We start from the raw sequence: 14,388 nt of genomic DNA, 5'->3' as shown, positions 1-14,388 counted from the left end.
TAGGAACACATATTTCAGATATGATGTTTTGTGATTACTGTTCACTGCACCCTGAATTGTGCACAAACAAAAGATTTCATCATAACAACTTTATAAAATGGAATATTTTTTAATAATTAAAGTATAAGTCCACTGAGCTTCCGCAGACGTACTGAAATACCTCCGATTCCTACAAGCTGCCAATGATCAACTGTTCTATATCATGTTTAATGAAAGATCACCAAAAGAATACACACACCACTACAAACAAAATGAATTTAGCACATTTAATTGTTAATTGATTCAAGTGCAGAGTCATACTCAATGTAAAGCTTTAAAAAATACAATCTCAGTCAACTCTGGAGTGATTCTGAGTGGTTTCATGTTGATTTTTTTAAAAATAAAATACAGAATATGACAGATAAACCTTTTCTTCTGCTGTATTGTAATCAGTTATGTTTGATAAATCTAAAGTAAACGCTGAGAAACAGGGCAGCATAACTGGTCAACGTCAAAGATACTTTCATTCATATTTAGGTAGTGTAACTTTTGACATAATACATGTACATTTCCCGTTATTAGTGTAAACACAATTGTGTCTTTTTTTCCCTTTTTAGATTTGTAGAGTGCGACATACTGTACTATCCTTTAGAGGACTACCCTCATATTAACTGTAGCATAAATTACCACCTTTCCATTGTCACCTGAATGATCATAAACACCACTCTTAGCTAGCAGCACTTCATGTGCATGCCTTACATCACACAGACACGTCCTCTGCTCTCCCATTTAGAAATAGCTCGACGAGTTTACAATACATAACATTTTTTTCTCAAATTAAAAAAATAGTTTGGATCATCAACTGTACACAATACCAAAATCAATGTGCTTTTTTCCATATAGTGTTTAGTGCTGAGTTCAACATGCCTCCACCAGCTGTAGTTACAGTGTGCCCATCGCCCCTTTTTGAGGTGGGTGGTAGTCACAGGATGCATCACGGAGGCCTCTCTCCATGAAACCTTCGGTGTCTGTACCTGCCGTTCTTTTCCTTGGTCATGTTGATACAGGCATTGTGCTTGTTGCTCTGTAAGTGATTCCAATATTTGATAAGTTCATTAGGGTGGAACTGATGTGATGTGATCAGGTGACTGTACTTACAACTAGAGTAAGACACCCGCCAGTGGTTGAAAAGGAACTCGTTGGGCGGGGGCACTGGGTCGATGCGCAGCTTTGCCAGGCAGATCCCCACATATACATCCTCCAAATGCAGCCTGCGTATGCTGAGAGAGGCCTGGTAGATCAGCTCAGCCATGTCCCCTGAGAACACATACCCAGTGCCTGAGCAAAATATTGGGTAGCGCTCACTTGGGTACAGCTCTGGAGGCATGTACCACTTACTGTCCTTGTTTCGGTTTGGTGCATAGCCACGCATCAGGTAGCCAGTGAAGTACCGTTGCTTGGGAGGCAGCTCGGGCTTCAGAAGCTTTTGGATGAGATACTCGGTGTTGACAAACATGTCGCTATCTGTCTTCATCACATAGGAGGTGTGTGGGCAATAAGTGGCCACCCAGTTCATGCCCATCAGAGTTTTGATGGTCAAGTTGTAGTAAGTGTCCTGATAGTCCTGTTGGATGATGTCGTGGTGAACTCGACTCTCTTCTTCTATGCTGTTCTGGAGGAAGGTGTCTGAGCTTTTTCCTGTGCCGAGCAGGAAAAGACGAACAAACCCCAGGCCCATTGCAACGCTCTCATTGCCCCATGTTTGACGAATGGCGTTGCGTGCCTCTGCCTGTCCAGGTTCTGCAGCGATGAGAAGAATGAGGAATGGGGTGCCGTCCCTGCACTTGAAGGGCTCATTCAAGATGTAGCGGTATGGCTGAGCGCTAAGACGCCCTCCCACACCCATCTCCTTTTGTAAACTGTTGTTAGTGCTCATGGAATCCCCGAGTCCCATTACACCCATCCTGCCTCCTCCTACACCACCCCCTCCTACTGCTTCTCCTGCTGCCCCTTCCACTTGCTGAGAGCTGAGATTGAGCAGTGGCTTTGGTGCTACATACCCCGTCTCCCTCCACAGGCTCCTCAGGGAGCTGTTCTGGCTGGTTTCTCCCTTGGGGCTGCGAAAGCCCCTTATTGTGTAGGTCAGCGGGTTTTCCCGAGGCCCACTGCGTCCTGGCAACCAGTCCTGATGGCTGAAAAATAAGAACAGGGTGAAGAGCACAGCCAGTGAGAGGAGGCCAGCCACATGGGTCCGAAAGAGCGAACGCTTGACGGTCCAGGTCATCTTGATGGGACAGTAATGCCGCCGTCTCCACTGCATGGTGCAGATCGGGGTCGCAGGAGGGTGCTGCTGCTGCTCGAGAATGGGCGGCGGCGGTCACACACAGTCACCTCAAACATGTGGTTGCCAACAATCAGAGGGTTATCTGAGCTGGCAGATGGGTTGGAGTGAGCCTCCTGGTGGAGTGAGGGGGACGTTTGTGCCCCCCAGTGCAGCTTTGAGCAGGGTTAAAAGGGCTCCTGGTAGAGCTAGGAAGGCGATGATTCTCTAGCCATGGAGGCTTCCCCTGGCTGTTCTTTGGCACTGTAGACAAAGACTGGGTTGTGCTCTATGTCTTGTCTTCTTCAGGATATAATAAGGGTCACCTCCTCTGTGTTTACTCTCTCTAATCTGAAAAAGAGAAAATAGAAATAGAGAAAACATTCTTGGCAGAGATCCAAAAAGCACCTCCTATTCCTTGGCACTGAGCCACCTGTCAATTGTCTGAGTTGCAGATGTGGTTTTTCATCCTACTTGTGGGAAGAACTGAACTTATTTCTTAATCATTTTGTTTACAGTTGGCTTTGACACAAAATAACTATGAATTAATTTCTTCCAGATGCAAAAATAACAATTAGACTTTACTGTCAATGCAGTGGTTACTGTGGTAAATTACTCTTTTGGTAAGGTGACTTAACATTTTGAAAACGAGAAGCTGAATCGATATGACAGCATTGTAGCCTTTTTGATTGGACAGGGTGCTAGAACACAGCAGGCTCTGGGGATCTGGCCATTTGAGAAAAGAAAATGGGAAGGAATAGCGTTGCAAGCATGTCAGTGGCAGAAGGGAAGACTAGTGCTGTAATAATTACTGTGCATACAGTGCATCTGTGTGGCTGGAAAAAAAGGTACATCCAGATGTACATCTAGTTGATGAGATACACCACATTTATACACAGAATATATCAAGCTCACCACTGAATTAATAAACAAACTTTCTTATCAATTCCTAAAACATTTCGTAGATAATTACAACCTCATACCCCAGTTAAAACTATCTACAAATAGGAAAGGAGACAAAATAAATACATTCTATAAAGTTAATCGTGGAAGTTATGAGCTGGCACTGGCATGGTGAGATGGTGGTTGCCTCTTGCGTGTCATTATTCAGCTTAATGCCTGGGGCACAAGTATAAATTGCAGGTTTGCCCAACGTGGTGCCGACTAACACTACTCTGAGCTGCTTGGACGAGCGAGTGTCATCAGCCCCCCATCGCGCGTCGACAGCTAGGGAGGAGATGCATCTGTCAAAATGAGTTTTCAGGGTCCAGCAGGCAGTGGTGCCGAAGTCTGAGCCAGCCTCAAGCGATAACAGCCTTCACCCACCATTCACCTTCCACCTTCAGCTTATCAATGCTGCTTACTGTCTAACCACCCAAGCTGCTTGATCCCCTAACACAAACAGGCGTAAATACAGAGCACACAAGGGAACATTCCCATAAACGAACACACAAATATGCAACAACACAGGCAAACCGTGACATAAATGATTGCATCTATTGCCCACAGGGAATTGTGCACCAAATGAGGCACAAAGGTGATCACATATGCACACATTGATTCGGTGATTTACCAAAGCAAACAATCAGTTTGCATGAGCGCAAAATTTACTGTGAATTGTACATAATTATATGCACACCCAGTATTGCAAAAATAACACATCACATTTGTGTTCACAGGCTCACACGAAAACACAAGATATAAGAACAATAACAAAATAAAGTGTAGACAGACATGCTAGATATAAGTGCAAGTGACCCAGTTATAGCTACACTGGATACATACATCATGGTTGCTGCTGCTGTGCATGTTAATTCACAAATAAACAGCCTCAAATCACTAGAGGACAGAATATGGCAGCGCAAATTTCCAGGTTTTACTAGACACTAGTGAATACTAATGTAGCCGCAGTGCCAGTCTTGAACCCTCCATCCTGATGTTTATTATTGTATTGTTCTTGAATACTAGTGATGCCTTTTTTTGTGTATTTGAATGATTTTGAATCATTTAGAGATACAAACTAACAGCATTATTTCAGCAGCTAAGTGTGGGGTAGATTTTTTTAAACCTCCAATTTTAATTTCCTGCTATGTTTGCTCATTTATCGTGACGACTGGCAAGGAACACGATAACCTTTTCAGGCGAGTATGCTTACCCAGCGCAAGCAATTACAGGAAAATGAGAAGGGCCAGGCCCGGCTTTGTTTTAAAGGTTAACATACTTTACATCGAAGCATATCCAGCGCTTGAGAGATTTCTGCTGTCAACTAAATGAACATCTAGTTACGTGGGTTCTGATGAAGTGTGCACACACAGGCACATAATACACATTAATACAAAAGAACAGTGATACACACACATAATGGATGCCCACACACACCCACATCCACCCACCCACTCACTCACAAGCGGATGACCATGAACGGTTGAGTGTATGACTTTGTTTTTCGTTTTCGTGTAAATGTCGATTCCACTGCGAGATCCGGCATCAATTTTTACTTTTTAGCAGTACCATTTAATCTGCCAATGCTTCTCCTCATTAATTCATTTTCTTGCCTCCCATCAATGTCAATTTTATGCAAGCCAATTAGTTACACTAGCACTAATTAAAGCCCCAGCGATTCTGCAGCGATCAGGAATCAGAACGAAGGCTGGGGGAGTGACACAGTGGTGACATACTGGGCATACATTATAACCTTGTTTCTGTCAACATGTCAGCTTCAAACCTTGAACCATTTTCTGACGTACGCACAGCATTTTATCTGTTTTCCGTGTTTTCACGACTGCATGAACAGCTTTGGTAATGTCAGTGAGGACATGACCTTCATTCAGTGAGGCAGCGCTCTTTGTGATAGTGACACATTTTCCTCAGGAAAAGTACAGCTCCCAGTTGTGAGCCGTTTAGAGAGGCTGTTCACTGAAGTTAGAGGTTAAATTCGACTTTATTGAAATATGTTTGAGTGATTATATGGCTGACTGAGGTTCTCGTTTCGTTTAATAACACTGCCTTGAAGCAACAGTGCTTATTCAACCACTACATTTATGATTTATTTTAATGTTAAAGTTGTGTTAAGGCTCATGGCCGTCATCAGGGAGAGGAAGGTAATAGGACAAACAGTACTTTACTAACAAGTACAACATGAATATTGTGACTGAGTGCTGAAGTGTGTCTTGTTTGTCCTGTAGATCTGCTTTATGTTCGTCTCTCTTCATGTGCAATTGATGTGCTTGCGTGCTGCCAGGGTTTGTGTAGCCTGTCTTTTCAGGTCTTCATGCTGCATTCTTGTCTGTTTGTGCCACCTGGAAGTTGTTCAGCACTTCCCCGGTCCTATTTTTCTTCTTATGTTTACATTCTATGGTGTTGTAACATGGCATGCTGTATCCATTATGATTGCTCTGTTCTGTTCACTTAACATCTATTGCACGTCTGTTCATCCTGGAAATAGGATCCCTCCTCTGTTGCCCTTCTCAAGGTTTCTTCCATCTTTCCTTTTAAGTGTTTTTTTGGGCATTTTGTAGTAACTTCACGCTGCAAAGTTTCAGATCTGCTGTCAAAATCAGCTAATAAAAACAGAACAAATACAGCTGAGTCACAGTTTTGTGAGTGAAGTTTTTTTTTTTTTTTTTTTGGGGGGGGGGGGGTATGTAGCATGTTTAGAATTTTTACTATTGTTGTTATTATTATTATTATATTACATTTCTCTCATAGTTTTAGTTCCAGCTTCTATTCTCTAGAAAACCCTGGAGGGCTGAGGTCACCAACGAACCAGTGCTGGGTTCACATTCCACAGATAAAAATGAAAGAGTTCACATTCATGTTAGCGGCTTTTGTGGTTGATATAGACCATTGGGCCTTCGGCAAGTCACACATATCGGATCTGTCTGTTGAGAATACAATTATTATGCCCATTAAATAGGACCAGTACTGCAGGGAAACAACCACACCTGTTTAAGTTTGGTTTCATCTGCGACAGAGAGCTGGCTCTTTTCTCTATTTTCATTATTACAGTTGGGTGTTAATAAAGAAGTACCTGAGAGACCAGTCTTTCCATTGTTTTTACAGGAAACTATCATCTAAATTATTGTTTCCATGTTTTAACTGCACAGGAATAACAGGAATATCTGCTTCTTCTCATCTATCATGACTGACTGAATTCAGTCCCGGACTTGGTTCAGAACAGATACTTGGAAGAACGTAGTCCACACTTCTCCCCTTGGTGCTGATGTGGTCTCATCTTATCACCTCCTTGTCCTGGTCACTTTCCTAGCACCTGTCTAGTTGCACTCCTCAACAACCTGTCATTTTCTGACAGTTGTTTACCACCTGATCGCAAGGAAGAGTTGGCAAAGACTGCAGAGAAAACAAGTGAAATCGATCACTGGTCTTGTCTCTCTTCCTCCACCTAACGTCTCTCTCTGTCTGACTCAGTTTGAGGTTTTTGACCAGCTGTGTTCTTCTTGACCAAATCGACGTAGAGAATGGAGTTTTAAACGTGCTCAGCAAATTTAAATGTTTCATTAAAGGCTGAATTTGACAAATTAATTCACTAATTACAGCAGCTATTTTAGTTTAAGCCAACTTTTAGACTCAGAGGTGTTACAGGCTCATGCTGACAACACCTGGATATACTGTACAGACAGTGTGGCTTTGACTATGGCTTCGATCTAACTGATGGTCAAACTTTCCATAGATGTAGATTAAGTAGGACTAATTTGCATAAGTAAATTAAAATTCAAACTGAAGAACATGGCTGAAAAAACAATAGCAATGAGCTTGTTTCAGTCCAGCAGAAAACATGCCGCTCCTGGAAAATATGAACTATTACTATGATAATTTACCTTCTTCTGCCCATTAAAAAAGTTAACTACTGAAACATAAGCTGCTCTGGCAAAATATCCCAATGAAAATACTTAAATCAAAAAGACCTCAGTAAACCATTATGATGATATGTAAGTTACTGTGAGAGGCTGATAACATAATATTATATAAAGACGCAACAATTAGACGCCACCTTGATGCAGGTAAGACGGTTTGTGAGTGAAGTTTGTTTTTTATGGCTGTGTAGCATGTTTTGAATTTTTACTTGATTATTATCAGTTAGATGCTCACGCTGTGGTGCATTTCTCTCATAGCTTTTGTTCCAGCTGCTCTTCTCTAGAAAACCCTGGAGGGCTGAGGTCACCAACGAACCAGTGCTGAGTTCACATTCATGTTAGCGGCTTTTGTGGTTGATATAGACCATTGGGCCTTTGGCAAGTCACACATATCGGATCTGTCTGTTGAGAATACAATTATTATGCCCATTAAATAGGACCAGTACAGCAGGGAAACAACCACACCTGTTTAGGTTTGGTTTCATCTGCGACAGAGAGCTGGCTCTTTTCTCTATTTTCATTATTACAGTTGGGTGTTAATAAAGAAGTACCTGAGAGACCAGTCTTTCCATTGTTTTTACAGGAAACTATCATCTAAATTATTGTTTCCATGTTTTAACTGCACAGGAATAACAGGAATATCTGCTTCTTCTCATCTATCATGACTGACTGAATTCAGTCCCGGACTTGGTTCAGAACAGATACTTGGAAGAACGTAGTCCACACTTCTCCCCTTGGTGCTGATGTGGTCTCATCTTATCACCTCCTTGTCCTGGTCACTTTCCTAGCACCTGTCTAGTTGCACTCCTCAACAACCTGTCATTTTCTGACAGTTGTTTACCACCTGATCGCAAGGAAGAGTTGGCAAAGACTGCAGAGAAAACAAGTGAAATCGATCACTGGTCTTGTCTCTCTTCCTCCACCTAACGTCTCTCTCTGTCTGACTCAGTTTGAGGTTTTTGACCAGCTGTGTTCTTCTTGACCAAATCGACGTAGAGAATGGAGTTTTAAACGTGCTCAGCAAATTTAAATGTTTCATTAAAGGCTGAATTTGACAAATTAATTCACTAATTACAGCAGCTATTTTAGTTTAAGCCAACTTTTAGACTCAGAGGTGTTACAGACTCATGCTGACAACACGTGGATATACTGTACAGACAGTGTGGCTTTGACTATGGCTCCGATCTAACTGATGGTCAAACTTTCCATAGATGTAGATTAAGTAGGACTAATTTGCATAAGTACATTAAAATTCAAACTAAAGAACATGTATAAATATTTGTGAAAGCAATGACGTGTTGTTCGGACCATTTGTATAAAGTGACCATTTGAAACTGCTCAACTAGGATAGGTCCGCTGGGAGAGGGAGGGCTGCGTTCGCGATAAGTGTTTGAGAGCAGATGAGAGGCACTGGATGACCAGCTGTGTGTGAGTTTTTAATCACTAGAGACTGGTCAGATCTGTACCAGGCCACTGGAGTCTCCCCTCACATAACACGACCATATCTGATGCTTATGAAGTCAGGTCACCCAAATTACAACAACTTGACAACTGAAGAGTTTTATTTGCTCTGGTTTGAAGGGAATCATAACTCTGGAAAGTTCTGCATCCGTGTGAGGGAAGTGCTTTGTTTAAACAGCAAGCAGGAAGAGACCTGTTCTGTTCTGTTCCTTGACATCTGACATCCCTGAAAAGAATGACAGGAAGTTTTTCATTGTTTGTTTTTTTTCTCAGATTAGTTGAAAAGTAAACTAAGATTGTTGAAGTTCATCTTTTCAGGTAAAAATACCAAACATGCTCCAGTTTCAGCTTCTAGATTTGAGCTGATTCGGGGCTTTTTTTGTTTTTCATCACCTCAAATAAAACTACAGTGAATTTCGTCTCAACTTTTTAAAGGTGCCAGCATGAGCAGGGAAAATATAGAAATATTTTGTTTTCTGATTTGTCAGTCTGCAAAATAATAAAAATAATATTAATAAGAATCGAGCAGCCTCTTAAAATGTGACTAAAAAAGACAGCACCTCTGGGAAATAAAGCTTTGGCACCTCCGAGCCACTGTAGCTGTTGTAAATGTGAAATGACAGCGAGTGATATCCAGTGATCATTGTGCTGCTGCCACCGTTTACCACAGGATTTTATTATTTGTTCATAAAGCCCCGCACTAGTCTCTTTACTTTGAGTCGACATTGTTGGAAAGAGTCAGACGCCACAGCAATAAATTTTATGAAGTGGTTTGAAAATTAGACTCTTTTAAAGTTTCATAGAGCGAGTATCCATATGTTGAGCTAAGTTGCTGTTTTTATTTATTTATTTTATGTCTCGGGAGCTTTTCCTAAACATGCACAGGCTTCAGTGCCAAATACCTCAGGCAGCTGGATGTGCTGAGGAGGATAAAAAAAAACACTGTTAATTGCACTGGATCAATGGAAACTCTTCCTTCTTGGCAGGTCCAAGGAGGGATTTCCTAAACTCAAATTTATGAGGTGCAAACAAATGCAAGATGGACTACTGACCTCCATTTGTTTGCACTCCCTGCTAGGAGGAACATCACTGCTTTGGGCAAAGATGAATCAAAGCTTTTATCAATATTCATTCTTGGGTAAAGTAATAGTATTCTTAATTTTGCTGAGATGCACCTGCTCTAAAACACATGCCTGAGGTGGCTCTGGAACATTTTGCCTGATGGAGAGGAGGTGCAGCATGCTGGGACACAGAGGAAGGACAGAGAGATGCACTGCTGGATGGAAGGCTGCTAGTCAAGAGGGCTCGGGAAGGTGGATGTAATGTTGGGGAGAGGAGGGCGTGGAGGGCTAAATGAATAATGAGGACGTGTGGGACTGATGGACGTGCTGCGTACCTCCTCCTCATGCTGACGGGTCTGCGATCAGCTGGAGTGCGAGAACCCCTGCGCCCCTACCCGCCATCGCCGCCTCCTTGGATCGGAAACAACCTGGGCTTTGACGCCTGCTCCTCTAATCACACTGGCACCTCGGATATGTTCCGTCCCTCCTCGTCCTCATCCCCACCGGCTCAACAAACCTGCGGGCTTCTTGGTTCTTGTGCTGCTGCGACTCCTCCTCTCCTCCTCTCCTCCTCTCCTGCTCCTTGTGTCCGTTATACACCGCAGCTCCCCTCAACCTCACCACTTCATATTCTCTAGGCTTTTGCTTCCCCTCGCTGTTTCACTGCTGTTTTGCGATCATGTGCAAGTTCACCCCCCCCCCCTCTCCGGAGGTGTTATTACGCATAAAAGCATTAAGAGAAAACAACAGAGCATCCGCGCGCGTTCATCCCGTTCGTCCCGGAGAGCAGCGGGGGCACTGGAGCTGGTGCTGCGCTCTGCTCGGCTGGTGGATGTCGGCTACAGCAGAGGCGCAGTGAAAGCAATAAATAAATGTGAATTCAAAATTATATCCCACCTCTGAGTCCAGTCACTGCCAAAACACCTTCCCCGAGTCCAGAAGGAAAAACAGAAGCAGTAACAGGTCTACTACATTCAGCCCCCGCCTCGGTTTGTCACTGCGCTCCTTCTTGTTTTTCTTCTCCTGGATCTTCCCTCTGCTCCGCCCTGGACCGACCCCTGCTGGATCTCTCTGCCGGGCAAGGCGGCTGCTGGCCCGGCAGGCTGAACTGTCAGACACCGCTCCACTGACGGAGCTCCACCACGTCACTGGACTCTTACAGAGCAGCTCACGTGACCCAGTAAGACGTTCATGTTGCGTTCAGGGGGTGTGGGTGAAAAGCACTCCCCAGCTTCAACATGTTCCACCTACTGCTATAATTTAAACTTGCTAAAAGGTGCAGACCGTACAAGGAACCTATTATTATTATTATTATTATTATTATTATTATTATTATTATTATTATTATTATTATGTTATGTTTATTTTTTTGTTGTTTGTTATGATATTACAGTTCTATCACATGCCTGCATGTACACCATTACCAAGACCTCATTTTACATGCAAAAGAGATAAAACCTGATCAGACGTTGTCGCCGATATTATCAACAAACTTACTGGTGCTCTTCTGCCTGAATGGAGCCAAATTCCTGTGACCAGGTTTTAAGATCTGGAGACCTGAAGCCACAACAGTGGAGGTTGTTGTAGCAGCAAAGATAAACATCCATTGTTTAGACATAAAAAAAACAAAAATGAAACTCTACTTGTGTGTTTTTGTTCAGGTTGCACGCAGGTGTTCACATACTTTCGGTCTTACAGCATTCCTGAATTGAATTGAATTGAAATGTTATGATGAGATAACGAATTCTTACGTTTTTTAGAAACAAAAGAAAAATATATGCATATTATGGAAACTGACAAAGATCTTACTGTATGTCATAAGACTGAAAGGCTGTTATTGATCCATCATTATTCTTTTATCATTATTTAAGTGGAATCTGACCGTCCTTTTACTTGTATAGCGCCAAATCACAACAGAAGTCTCAAGGCACTTTACAGTGTTTAAAGAATTGTATAGGAAACCCAACAAACCCCACTGAACAGCACCAGGAGACAGTGAAGAGGAAGAACTCCAGCAGAACCAGGCTCAGGGTGGGCGGCCATCTGCCTCGACCGGCTGAGGTGAGTGGAAAGAGGAGAGAGAAAAGAGCAGCAGACAACAAACACAACAACAAGCAGCCAAAACGCTGGACAGGTTTGTAGAACCTTTAACTGCAGAGGAGAACAGAGAGAGGGAGACAGACAGGAGGAGGCACAACTACAGGAGAGAGAAGACACAAACGTAATGACATGAAATGGTATTTGAATGGAAAGAGGAGAGGAGCTCAAAACACAAACATAACAAAACAAAGAGCCAGACAATCCCAATAGGTAAATATCCATTTCTAGCAACAGCACCGTTTTCCTAGTGACTGCATATCTGCTTTTAGTCATGGGAGATTTATTTAACAAAACATTTCACTGCAGTTTAGGGATGCTAACGGTGGGATTCAGAAGCAGCTATTAGAGTCCAGTGAGTATCTATCACCTGAAAGGTAAAGTGGCCGTTAAGTCTGAATAGGAAACCCAGTATTCCCAGCTTTCCCACATTCAGTGAATGCAGCATCACCCCCTTCGTTCACTCCTCTCTCCCTCTCCTGCTAAGCCCACCACCCTGCTTCCCCTCAGTGGCTTTAACTCAGCAGGAGCATGGTGGCCAGTGGTTGTCTGGTAACAGCTGGATTTGTCCTCATTGTGCTCTTTGTTGAACTTCGCTCGCCGTTCAGAACCATTTTAAAATATTCTTAATTTAAAAAGAAAAAATGTCTTTTGCCCTGTTTGCTACATTATTAATGCATCATTATGCACACATGATTACTAACTATATTTAGCGCATGCCTTCACATCTGACAGAAATAAAAAGAAAACATCACGTGCTTTGTGCCGTTTACAGACACTGACTCCCCCTCACACTACAGCATGATAACAAAACTCTCCCAGCCTCATTAATTACTCAAACACAATGCAGACCTTTCATCACCCTTCAGTCATGTTTACACTCTGCAGCTCCAAAGTCCGGCAAGATCATCTCTTTCTCGGCAAGAGATGAAAGCAGCTTGTCTCGTTCTCCTCTCGCCGTCGAAGTGGAGCACATGGAATTACAGCTCATGGAAAATCAGCTCACCACTTCAGGGACAGTAAGCCAGTGGGAGAGCAGCCCCTTACACTGTAAATATTGTAAGGTAGCACCACAGCATAGGAGCACAAGTGACTGAATAATTAATAGGAGCTGTGTCTTTGACAGAAATGCTTTGGAGGCCATTAGCTCTGCTACCAGGGCAGTGAGAGCATATTTGTCAAAAGAAAGTAACGCCAGGGTGGTGATTGATTTCCTGTGGCTGCCAGGTTAGAGGCAGCGCACCTCTGTACATTAATATCGTGTGGCATGTATGAGATAGGTGACTTGCTCATCTCATCTAGTCGGGTTGCCTCAGCAAAGACCAGCGTATTGAAGTTTCAGGCGCCATCATTAATTGGAGGTGTTTGGAGAGCACCTTGGAACACGGCGTCAGCTTCTCCTACTGTCACTCAGAGAAACGCTGTCTCCGCTGCACTGGCTCATGTACATACATAAAGATATCCTTTTTTGGTTATTGTTGTCGCAGTTGTTCCTCTGCAGGCATCTTTTTTAAAAGCATGGCCCAGCTCCTCTAACGTGATCTTCATTTATCACACAAACGTTAAACACCCATGCCTTGAAGTGCTAATTCAATGCATGTGTGCGCTTTGGCACCGAGTGAGGCAGTACTGACGAAAGACAGGAGAGACAGGTTTTCGTTGTTTCCAACAATTCAAAACAGTGGAAGCGTACAGTTACAGTTTCTTTCCTATGAAAAACTTAAATGGTTCATCATTTGCGGAACTACTTGGAAACACTTTCATATTTGAATAATTTCTCATTTCTATGCTTTCAGTCAGTCAATTCATTCTTTTGGCAAATTCTGAGAATGAAGGTTAAATGACCGAGCCAAACATGCTGTCATATCTACCTATTCACATTGTGGGTTTACTCATTTGATAAGTTGTTTTTCTTTGTTCTACTGCTTCCTCACATTTCTTCTGTGCTTTACTTTCTCTTTAACTTGCAGACCCTTCTGGGAGAAGGAAAGGTTGGTTATCTCTGTGCTACGCCTTTTAAGAAATGCAGTCTCAGATGAAATGTGAGCTGTTATTGCTTCTCTTAAAGAGAGCAGTCACAATATCCTGTGGCAGAGTCAGGCAGCAATGTCTCTGTGAATATATTTGCCTTCACTCAGACTCCAGCTTCTGTTCAACGGACAGAACTCGGGTCAGCTCTCTTTTGCTTTAGCAGAGAACCTAATTTGCTTTATTTCATAATATAATGGAAACCAATGACAGGAAAGGAAAACTCAGAGAATCTCATCTTTGTCTAGATAGTTTCTTCTAGATATGAGATGTCAGTTTCTCATGAGCGATAAAAAAATTATCCAAAACTTTGCTCAGCCTTCATCTGGAGGATCTCAGCTTATAAAATACCACTAAGTAGTTCAACTACTGACTTGACATATCAGGTTTTGGTAATAGAAATCACAACATGGGCTCAGGAACACCAGACCTACTCCCAGGGAACACATTACTTCTTAGAAACATGTGAAGTTAAAACCCTACCATGCAAAGAAAAGAACATGTTGTATACTCTACTAACACGACCTGCCTCTAGCCCCAAGTTTGTTTAAGAGTTTGTTTAAGAGGA

The 14,388-nt window shown here is 42.7% G+C and overlaps 1 protein-coding gene across 2 annotated transcripts; it reads right to left on the bottom strand.

The window, feature by feature from the left end:
* Positions 1-252: 252 nt before the first annotated feature.
* b3galt2 (UDP-Gal:betaGlcNAc beta 1,3-galactosyltransferase, polypeptide 2) lies at positions 253-10,861 on the bottom strand. 2 transcript variants are annotated; one of them, XM_026345756.1, is made up of 2 exons: positions 10,031-10,861; positions 253-2,650 (listed from the first exon to the last, which is right to left on the bottom strand). In XM_026345756.1, exon 2 carries the CDS (start codon positions 2,297-2,299, stop codon positions 974-976), a length of 1,326 nt encoding a protein of 441 aa, XP_026201541.1. In that variant the 5' UTR covers positions 2,300-2,650; positions 10,031-10,861; the 3' UTR covers positions 253-973. The 2 variants fall into 2 exon arrangements, with proteins under 2 accessions (XP_026201541.1, XP_026201540.1); XM_026345755.1 differs by having other exon boundaries at positions 10,593-10,861.
* Between the last annotated feature and the right edge of the window lie 3,527 nt (positions 10,862-14,388).

Source organism: Anabas testudineus, chromosome 4 (genome assembly GCF_900324465.2).
Source record: "Anabas testudineus chromosome 4, fAnaTes1.2, whole genome shotgun sequence".
Classification (NCBI taxonomy): Eukaryota; Metazoa; Chordata; class Actinopteri; order Anabantiformes; family Anabantidae; genus Anabas; species Anabas testudineus.
The sequence above is the reverse complement of the archived record's forward strand: the minus strand, read 5'-3'. Positions and strand labels throughout refer to the sequence as shown.